The following is a 10,621-nucleotide window of genomic DNA, read 5'->3' as shown; positions in this document are numbered from 1 at the left end:
TGAAACAAAGGAAAGGGGGCGCTGAGCAAGAACGCAACTCAACTGAGAGATAGTTATAAGGTCAAAGCCTAAGTTTAGAATTGAGAATTGGCCGTGATGTGACCTAAAGGTAAAGCAGAAAGTTGGAGAGAGAGTCAGAGCAATGCTTGATTTCTGTTTGAATCCGAGGCTGCAGCTTTGGGAGAAAAAACCCTTTTTGGGTGTTAATGCTATGAACCCCTCTGGCCCAGGTTTTATATACGTGTAAATAAACACCACATATCATAAAGACACTGCAGTCTCCGCTGTGCCTCATTCTAAAAGGAAACAGGAACCCTGGGTAAGCTCCTGGAACCCCTGAAATCTCACACTGCTCAGAGAGTGGGGTGGTGTGCAACAGTATATTCATTGCAAAGATCTTGCTACTATGAGCCATTATGTCCCATCCTTCCACAAAGCGCTTGCTCCATCCCTCTCTCTCCAATGTTGCCAAATGCCTATCACAGTGGTGAGGTTCCAGGGGCTGCAGTAGAGAAGGAGAGCCACAGGGGGGCATCTGTGAACATCCACATTGGCTGTGTTTGTGTCTGCCCGATCAAATCCTGGTTTTGTAAGCCATGCAGGTGCTTTCTGCACCCATCCAAAGCTCCTTCACTCCTCCCTTTGCATAAGCAGGGTCTTACCGTAGTTGGTCACACAACAATAAAATAGAATCAGAATTATAGAGTTGGAAGGAACCCCAAGAGTCATCTAGTCTATGGATGTAGCAGGAAATGATGGTTAGCTGCATCTTCCTGGTTAAGTTTCCCTGCTTGTGGCAAGGCAGAAGTGAAGCATGAGCAGCAAAGGAGCTGGACTCCAGTGTGCAGCAGAACCCACACATACTCTTAACATGCAATGAAACTTGCACATATTAAGCCAATAACTGATTGTGTGAACACAGCCACTGAGTGTAAGGTGGGTCAACTCAGTGGCGATAAATCCTTCTGTTCTGTTACAAACTAATATGCAAGGAGGGAGGGGGGGTCAGGGAGCCTTCCCATTGTCTCAGGAATTGAGTAATCAGCATTTTAATGGGTGACAGACTATCAGGAAAGGCAATCAGGTAAGGCAATCAGATAACCTGGCAGACAGGAAAAACAACAACACATTTTATGTGATGTAGATATGAAGTTTGTTGGGGGTGGTCTTGGGTTACACCCCTTCTGTGATGTACCTATGATGTATGGAAGGGTGGTCTTGATCTACAGGGTGGCAATTTCAAAAGTCTTTATAAGGCCTTGCACGCCATTGTTCTGGGTCCTCCTCCTCTCCTGCGTGTGAGGGGAGCACCCTGTTGCAACAGATCAATAAAGATCAAGCTTACTAGCTGCTTTGCTTCTCAATATTCTCTGGTTGGCCTCTGTTAATTTCTCCTACCAATAGGGAACCTTCGTAAGGACTCTATATGGGCTCTTGGATACTCCATGAGGGGAAAAGGGCAGATTTGGTTTACAACACAGCCAGTACACAGACACATTTATCAGTGAATTCTTACATTTGGTATCATGCAGCAAAGGCTCTTTGAATAGATAGGAAGAAACTGTGATGAAGTGTTTTGTGGGGACAAATAACAAAAGTCACAAAAGTGATTGTGCTGATTTTGGTAGTGGGCTGCGTGTGCATGATATCTGCTGGAGGGGCAAACCCAACCCCCGCAATACATAAATTCCTGCAACAAAAGGTACTTCCCTTCTTTATGGCAAGGATTTGCGCTTCCCCACTCACCGTAGTTTCTTTCACTAGTCCATTAATTCAATTCATGTATACTTGTATCTAAACATATGTACTGTATCCTTGTGCGTGTATTTCATATATTGGACTGATTTTTTTTTTAAAAAAAATGTATATTCCATATTTTAGACTTTTATATAAAATAAACAATAGACAGGGCGAAATTTAAATAGGTATCCTTGCAATATATCTCTGAAAGCTGCAAGAGGGCTGCGTGCCTCCAAAGCCAGCCCCCTCCTCCCCAACCACCATCTTCGGCTTCTCTCCAAGAAGGGACCCCCCGCATCGGTGCCCTTCCTGCCTGCGCCTTTAAGAGGGAGGAGCCCGGGGGGATCACGCGGCTGAGAGGGGAAGGCGAGGAGGCGATGGAGGCGGAGGGCTAAGCCCGGAAAGCACCGCTCCCCTTCCTTCTTTGCCCTCCCTCCCTGCCTGCCATCCCGCCCTTTTCCTTTGTCATAATGCGCAGGGTCACGTGAGGCCGAAGGTGGCGCACTGTGACGCATGCGCAGACCAGTAACCCGGGAGGGGGGAGGGACCGCCTGCGCCTTGCGCTGCTGTTGTGCGTGGAGCGGCCGTTCCCTCCCTCCGCAGCCCCTGCGGTCGCTGGCCGGGAAACCCCATCGAGCCGGAGGAGCGGTAGCGGCGTCGTGAGGGGAAGGAGTTGGAGGCCGAGGCCGAAGACGGCGAAGGAGGAGAAGGAGAAAGAAAAGGAGCGGAGGGAGAACGAGGAAGAGGAAGAAGGAAGGCAGGAGAGAAAAGGAGAAGAGAGGTGTTTTAGGAAGCCGCCGCCGCCGCCATGATGGCGGCCTAGCCGGCCCAGCGCAACGCCTGACGGGAGCCGCCGTTGCTGCCGTCGCGGAGGACCATGGCGGAACGAGGCGGCCTTTGAGGAGGAAGAAGCCGCCGCCTCACACGGGAGGACGCCCTTCGCGGCCCTTTTTCTCCCTCGAGGCATCTTTCCCTCCCCGCCCGCCCGCCGCCGTAGTCTCGGCGCCTGCCCATCCCCCACCCGCGTAGCGCCCCCCGTCCCTCCCTCCCCTCCACCGCCATGTCCTGCGTGCACTACAAGTTCTCCTCGAAGCTCAAGTATGACACGGTCACCTTCGATGGGCTCCACATCTCGCTCTGCGACCTCAAGCGCCAGATCATGGGCCGCGAGAAGCTCAAGGCCGGCGACTGCGACCTCCAGATCACTAATGCTCAGACCAAAGAAGGTAGGAAGGACGACGACGACGGGCGGCTCTCGTACTCTGTTTTCTCGTGTCGTCGTCGTTTGGCTTTCTTCTCTTCCTCTTCTCTTGTGGGGACACGACCAGCATCCCTCACACACAGCGCGCGCGCACCCACCCACCCGCGATCCAGGCCCCCCCCCCCCGGCAAGCAAAGAGGTTACCCACATGATGCGTACACACATACACAACAACATGGGTTTAAAAGGCACGTTAACACACAAAGGGAGCAGAAATAATCCCGGGGGCTGGGAATTGTGGCCTTGTGAGGGGTGGAGATGTGCTTTAGATGTATGGATGGTGATGTATGCAGCCACAGTCTAAATCGGGGCAGGAGTGACAAACATCCTTGACTCAGAAAGCCCTTCCCTTATGAGGGTTGCTAGGCCACCTTTTCTCCAAAGGGTATGGGTCTTTATCTTCACATGCTTTCACTTTGCTTTCTGCAGAGTCAGGCCACTGGGCCTGTTTAGTATCATTGACACCTTTGGTTTTCAGCTGGTGGGTTGGGACCCACTACTGGGTCATGGTCTGATCTAAGATATTAAGTGCCAAATGGGTTTCCCAATGCATATTTGGTGGGACTCAGGCCTGACAGTATTGAAGATTGCTGCCAGAGGCTCCCCATGATGTCAGTCAGACTGGGGAAATTCCCAGCCTTACTGAAGATGCCAAAGTGTGAACCTGGGGTTTTCCACTGTGCAGGTTTTAAAATTGCACAAGGGTTGTTATAAAATTTTAGGATGCACACGCATATCAGACACACACTCCACAGAAAACCAATCCTTCACCCTTCAAAATTTAGGAAATATTTCCTGAGAAAATTGCCCATTATTTTAGCACACAGAACAATCCCAGAAGCTATATTGGCTCTCCTAATGACTCAAAATATTAGAAGAGAAACCTTTCCCAATAGTAGTTTCAGTTCCAAATCCTTCAAATCCCATTTTAAGGGGGTATTTTGTGTATGAATAGGAAGTGACCTGGATTCAAGAACTAAAGTATTTACCATCTCAAAAGAATGGTCAGTCAGACTGCCCAGGTACAGTCATACCTGGGGTTGCGATCACTGCGGGTTGTGTGTTTTTGGGTTACGGACGCGCTGAACCCGGAAGTACTGGAATGGGTTACTTCCGGGTTTCGGCGCATGTGCAGAACCGCTAAGTCGCCTCCCGCACGGATCACGTTCACAACCCGAGGTTCCACTGAAATGCAATTAATTAAAAGGTTATTAGGTATCCTGGCAGGCAGGAGAGGAGCCTCACTCTCAATTTATTGTTGTAGACGGCCTCCTCGTTCTTTGATGTATGTATGATGTTTTTAGGGTGGTCTTTGGCTAAGGGTTTGGGCAATGTGTAAAGTCTTTAAAGGGGCTTGAACATCTTTGTTATGGATCTCCCACCACCTTAGAAGGAGGCAGTGGCTTTGTTATAACAGAAAAATAAAGATCTGCCTTGCTTTCACTGGCTCCTGCCTCCATCCATCTCTGACCCATTATTGACTTAGGGAACTCAGAGTCCCTTGGTGAGTTGAGCAGCAAAAACTAACCCCCAATTCTACAACAGGCTAAATGCAAAGGGAAAAATACGAAGCAAATGCTCCACTGTTGAACTAGGCATAGGAAAAGTGAGGGCCCACAGTTAAGCTGCGGGCAATATTGGGAATTTGAACCTGGAACTCCTTAGTCTTTGTCCAGGACTCTTAGCCACCCCCAGCCTGATGTTTTAGAGAACAGCTCCCATCAGCCCTAACAAGCATAGGGTGAGAAACTATGGGAGTTGTGGTCCTAAAAATCTGGAGGGCTCACACCACTGTGTACACCTTTTCCGTTACCTACCTTCCTTTGATAGATTGGTGTGTGTATGGGTAGCCAGTGGTCAAGCTGTTGCCCTGTATGTGGTGAGATGAATTACTAAGGTGGTAGCATCTTTAGTCTTGTGATCTTCTAGGTCTCAGCACCCCAGACCCAAGGGTATATGGCCGATAAAGAATGCAACTACTCATGTAAGCAATTTAAAGTTACATTATATAGCACTTTTGTGCCTGCAACACTATGTTACTTCAGTAGTCCTTACAGCAGCTTGAAGCACATGCTTCCCCAACACTACCTAGTGTGCTAAAGGTAACAGTTGAATTGGGGAAACAGTTTAAAACTTGTTTCATCAGTGTTACTTAGCTTCCCATTCCAATACCAGACTGGTACACAAAATCTTTACACTGCTTCCCTGAATATGTAATAAATACCTAGAAAAATATTCTGGTTTTTATATGATAAATAAGTAGAGAGCTTGGCTTGTATCTGGTCATAGTTGAATCCATCAGAAGTTGTTGAATCCATTAACAAGGCCCCTCAGGTTTTTTTTTGTTTTGACTGCAAGTGAGGCTCAGGTGGCCTGATTAGTTGGTGTCTGTCTGTAGTAGCAGTCAGCAGCAGATGCGTCAGAGGAAGTGGGTGGTAAACAGTTGTTGGCATGAGCCATTCCAAGCCCTCACTCCCAGTTTCCGGCAGTTCCAAGATTCCACATACAGTTTAAGCAGTTACATCATGGCTAATAGCCACTGGTGGCATACTTACCTCTGAATTAGTTACAATCTTATTATCCTTGTTGCCTGATGGTGTGGCATATGGTGTTATGTCAAAACATACATACTGAATTTGTGTATGAATAGAGCTGCTTGAGTAGATTTAACAGTTATGTCAGGAATAGGGAACTTGTGTTCTCCAGGTATTGTTGGCCTCCCAGCTTCCATGAGTTCCAACCAGCATAGTCAGGGGTGACTGGAAATCTAGTCTTCCCACATCTGGAGGAAACAGGTTCCTTATCTTTGACTTATGACAGCCTAGGGTGAATACACTGGATACGATTCGTTTCCTGATTGGTGGTAGGCCTGGTGGACAGTGACTTTGATAATGTCAACACTCATCTCAGTAACCACCTTGGCATGCTAAAAAGTGGACCAAGACTGTCTGTATGTGAATCTTTAGGAAAGTACAAGTCATGTTGGCCCTGCTGAGGATATGTGCATTTTAAACATTGTGCTTGTTACCACAAATGACGGCAAACAAAGCAGACTTCAGACTGCCACAAAAGCCTCTCATATGTACAAGACTTTATGGAAGAGAGAATGTTTGTCCGGCATGTATGTGCATTGTGTGTCTAAGGCAAGTCCCCGAGGTTGTCATGTGCAGGCAAAAAGCTCCAAACTAACTGCTCACTGAAAATGGCATGCACCCACTGAGAGAGTTCACTGTAAATGTAGATTAGATGTGTCAGGACTGAATTAGGCAATTGGATTAATGTTTATTAGGCAGCAAGGTTATAGTAGTTCATCTAGTTAGGCACCCCAGACAGGTATTCTGGGGGAAATAGGCTGTCACATTTATCCTTATGCTCCTTGTCCCCGCCCCCCAAAGTATGTGTACCATTACGCAAGTTTTGTGTTAATTCCTGGAAAGTGTGTATAATTCCAGAAGAGACTGTAGAAAGACTGTTTGGGACAATAAGTTGAAAAGTGAACTATGGCAAGTTCTTGATGTGAACACAAGCCATTTATTTCCTCAAGAGAATTGTACAGTGAATTTCTTAATTAATTTTCATGTCAGCTAGTTGATTTTTTATGACAATAGCTGTTTCAGTTGCTGAACTATCTGGAATTTTAAAAAAACAACCACCAGGTCCCTGGGAAATTCAGTCGTGTGTTATGCTTGCCATTTTTATGCTCTTGTCCAGGGAAAATCAGAGACATCTTCACCAAACGCACTGTTAGCTTATTGTGCCCATGCATATATGATGTGTGTTAAAACATCCACATTGGCACAATATTAGCAGCTCCAGGCTGGTGGGGGGTAGTTAGTTGTAAGCACCCATCCTAACTATGGAGCCATGTGTTGATTTTATAACTGGGTGCTTTTTAAAGAAATAGAGGTATGATTTCAATGTATGGGGTTGGGTGGCTTAAATATTTTGGGTGGAATCCAACTAACTCCCTCTCTGATTAAACCCATTGGAATTGCTGGACCTAAGATAGTTGTGTTCATTCATTTCAGTGAATCTACTCCAACTATAACTGTTATTATATAAACCTTTTATAATTGGGGGGGGGGGGAGAGATCCATGTAATCCAAATACTAAACTTGTGGTTTGTACATTAACACATCCTGTTCTTTGCAACCTTTCACAAGGACAAGCTAACATTTTGGTTATGTGATTTTGGCAAAAAGAGGTAGAACATTTTTCAGTATTCCCAAAAGGGTAAGTCCAGTGAAATTGCTACCTCAGATCATTGTGCTATAGTAACTGCCATACCTGCTTTCTTGGGAACACTTTGCAAACTAGACTACAAATTCATAGACTTAGGTTGCAGTCATATATACCCTTACCTGATAGACTCAATAGGGTTTACTTTTGAGTATACATGTATAGGGTTGCAGACAGAGTGTGCATTCCCAATACAGTATGAAGTTCCAGATCACTCTGTACATAAGTTATCTTTTGCTTTAAATATCTCCCTATGAAATCCTTGTTCTGGAGTGCACTCTTAATTGGCAGGGTCCATTTAGCATTTTAAAACTATCCCAAAGATGCTAAATACGGTCCTGTCATACTGTGCTTTTAGCCAGTGTCCTAATAAATTACATTTTCATTAGTATTCATTCTACAAGTCTTGGGTATATTAAGGAAAGTGGTCCAAGTTCCACCAAATGCTACTTCAATAATTGTGGGATACGTATTAAGGATCCCAAATGGTTACAATTGCTGAAAAGTCCCAGGGTTTTGTGGCCTATTTTGAGAAAATTCCACATTGGTTTTCTTTTCTTTTATTCTGAACCAAGCATACATGTTTTTTCTCTCCTTTCCTAGAATATACTGATGATAATGCCCTGATTCCCAAGAACTCATCTGTTATTGTCAGAAGAATTCCTATTGGTGGAGTAAAATGTACAAGCAAAACATATGTCATGTAAGTGTCTGGGTTTTTTGTTCCAAGTACTAAAATAAACATATGGGTTCTACCTAACATGTAGAAGCTTAGTGATGCAAGAAACATAGTTTATTTCTGTTACATGAAAAACATGCATGCAAATTCATTTTGTCATATTTGACCATGCTAGCATATGTAAGTTGCACATTTCCATTTCAGTCTATGGCAGTTACATTCCTATTTATTCTCCTGACGAAGTTACATTTTCTAACAGAAGTTACAGGAAAAGCAGTTTTCTATTTGCTAGTTTGCTGGGGATTTCCATCAGAATCCTCTCCCCCACCCATGCAGTCTTGAGTTCCATGTGAGTGAATTAGGCACATCCAGCTTCTAGTTGGTAATAAGTTATGTGTTTTGATATGTTTGGTGAGAGTGGGACAATAAAGTCAAAAAGGTTATTTTGTTTACTGAATAATACTTTAAAATTATACTGTGCCCTTTCTGGTAGTCCTTTGAAAATGAAGAATCGGAGTTGGAATGGACCCCTGAGGGTCATGCATGAATGAAGTCCAACCCCCTACAATTTGGCATCACAGTTGTCTAACCTTAAAAACCTCCAAAAGGAAGTCTACCACCTTCCAAGGGAGTCTGTTCCACTGTTAAACAGCTCTTACCATCAGATTTCTCCCCCCCCCTAATGTTCGGGGGGGATCTCTTTTTGGGGGGAATCTCTTTTTTTGTCATTTGAATTCATTGGTTAGGATTGTCCACTCTGGAGCAGCAGAGAACAAATTTGCTCCATCTTCCTTGTGGCAACTCTTCAACTATTTGAAAATGGCTATCCTGTCACCTGTTTCTTCTCCAGGCTAAACATCCCTAACTCCTTCATCAGTTGTTCATAAGGCCTGGTTTCCAGACCCTTGATCATCTAGGTCTCCCTCCTCTGCACACGTTTCAGCTGACCAACTTAAACGGCTGTGCCCAAGAATTAGCCCTACATCTATTCTTGTTTAATTTTTTACATTCTTTTACTTAGAGGCACTTGAAGTAGATTATTCCTCTCCAGTGAATAGACTTGTGTTCCTGCAGTTTTGGAATTTGGAAAATAAACCTGACTGAAATCCTGAGTGTGGGGCTGATTCTTGAAGTTCAGGTTGGCAATAGGCCCAATTCTGAACATCTCCTGGAGATCGAATATTTTATGTTTGGATTGACTTGGGGATGATAGAGATTAAATTGTAAAAAGAGTGGCTTTTTCACATTATGATTCATTATAAAATTAATTATGATCAGACAATGTTGAGCTTAATGATGAAAACAAATTTCTATGGTATGTAGAGACAGGATGAGGAGAGAAACCCTTGGGACTGGTTTTCCATTATAGGAGTTTGGGCTTGTCTATGGATTGCTTAATGAGATCTGCATTCTACATGTGGGTAGGAGTTCCTGGACACAGGACTTATTCATATTGCCTTTTGGGGAGGAATTGGGTGGGAGCAAGCAAAAGCAGTGGATGCTGGGCAGGGCAAGATTCTGGTGGATTGTGCTTCTGAAGATCATGTTTTGAATATTTTAAGCAGATACTGTTCTAGTCCTCTTGTGCATTTATCATAGCATGATATCACCTCTCAGCCTTCAATAGCATAACATGTGAATGGTGTGTTTGTGTGTGAGAGGGGGGGAGAATAAGAAAGAGGGAATCATAGAATTGTAGAGATGGAAGGATGATCTAGTCTAACCCCTTGTGATGCAAGAATATGCAACTGCCCCATACAGGGAACAAACCTGCAATCTTGGAGTTATCAGCACCACATTTTAACCAACTGAGCTGGTCTTAGGTTTGATACTTGGTAACTGGATGGCACCCTTCCACACAGCTGATATAGGTATGATGGGTTAGCACTAAAGCATAATGTACTCTGGAGTGAACATTGACTTGTTCCTTTAAAGTCAAGTGAATACAGAGCACATTTGCTTATGTTTGCAAGAGTTGCTTATGGTAAAGATGTTGTACATTTGTAGGGTAAAATGTATCGCAAACATATCCTCAGGAACTCTTGAGAGTAATTTTTGCTGCCTGCTGAGGCCAGGTCTGGTGTCTACTCCATCCCACCTGCCAGGCCAACACTAAAATGTCTTGCACATTCAGGCACTTAATGCCTGTCTTCCCACCCCAATGCTCGCTTAAGCAGCCTGCTCCCTCCTCCTACAGAAAAATACTATTCCTGGTGCAAGGACCAGTTTTCTGCTTAGAGTTCCATTCCTTGGTATCTGTCCACCCACCCCTCACACACACACCATGGAACATGCTCGTTGAGTGTGCAGTACTATCCCCTCACCCCATGTGTAGTTTTAACTTAATGTGTGCCTGTGGCCTTCGCTTTGTACCACCAGAGACCATGATTAGGATTAGTTCTTTCCCCAGTAATAAACATGACAGACATCAACCTCAAAAATGAGACAACAAAATAGCAGGATTCAGAGAATTTATTTTTTTTTAAAATACAAAATTGCTTTTATCTTGGGTTACTTGCTGCTTACATTTAAACTGTTTTCAGTGACAAATATGTAAGGCATGTGGTATAAGGCCCTATTCAGACATTGGCTTTGGACTTGCATGCACTCACTCCTTAACAATTGTGAGGAGATCAGTAACTTTTAAGCAATGTGTGGTTCTCTGTAACATCCAGGCTGTGGTTACTTAAATAACTTTTAAC

The 10,621-nt window shown here is 44.5% G+C and overlaps 1 protein-coding gene across 5 annotated transcripts in view; it reads left to right on the top strand.

Moving 5' to 3' along the window:
- Nucleotides 1–2,246: 2,246 nt before the first annotated feature.
- Nucleotides 2,247–10,621, top strand: part of RBBP6 (RB binding protein 6, ubiquitin ligase) — a gene marked incomplete at its 3' end in the record, with an annotated part of 30,591 nt that continues 22,216 nt past the window's right edge. For 2 of the 5 annotated variants that reach the window (XM_081840615.1, XM_081840613.1), the window contains exons 1-2: nucleotides 2,265–2,966; nucleotides 7,844–7,943. In XM_081840615.1, the coding sequence (XP_081696741.1) occupies nucleotides 2,801–2,966; nucleotides 7,844–7,943 (266 nt within the window). In that variant the 5' untranslated portion in view covers nucleotides 2,265–2,800. Of the gene's footprint in view, nucleotides 2,967–7,843; nucleotides 7,944–10,621 lie in introns of all 5 variants that reach the window. The other 3 variants (XM_081840617.1, XM_081840616.1, XM_081840614.1) reach the window with 3 other exon arrangements.

Source organism: Podarcis erhardii (assembly GCF_964252035.2).
Source record: "Podarcis erhardii genome assembly, chromosome: 14".
Taxonomy (NCBI): domain Eukaryota; kingdom Metazoa; phylum Chordata; class Lepidosauria; order Squamata; family Lacertidae; genus Podarcis; species Podarcis erhardii.
The sequence above is the reverse complement of the archived record's forward strand: the minus strand, read 5'-3'. Positions and strand labels throughout refer to the sequence as shown.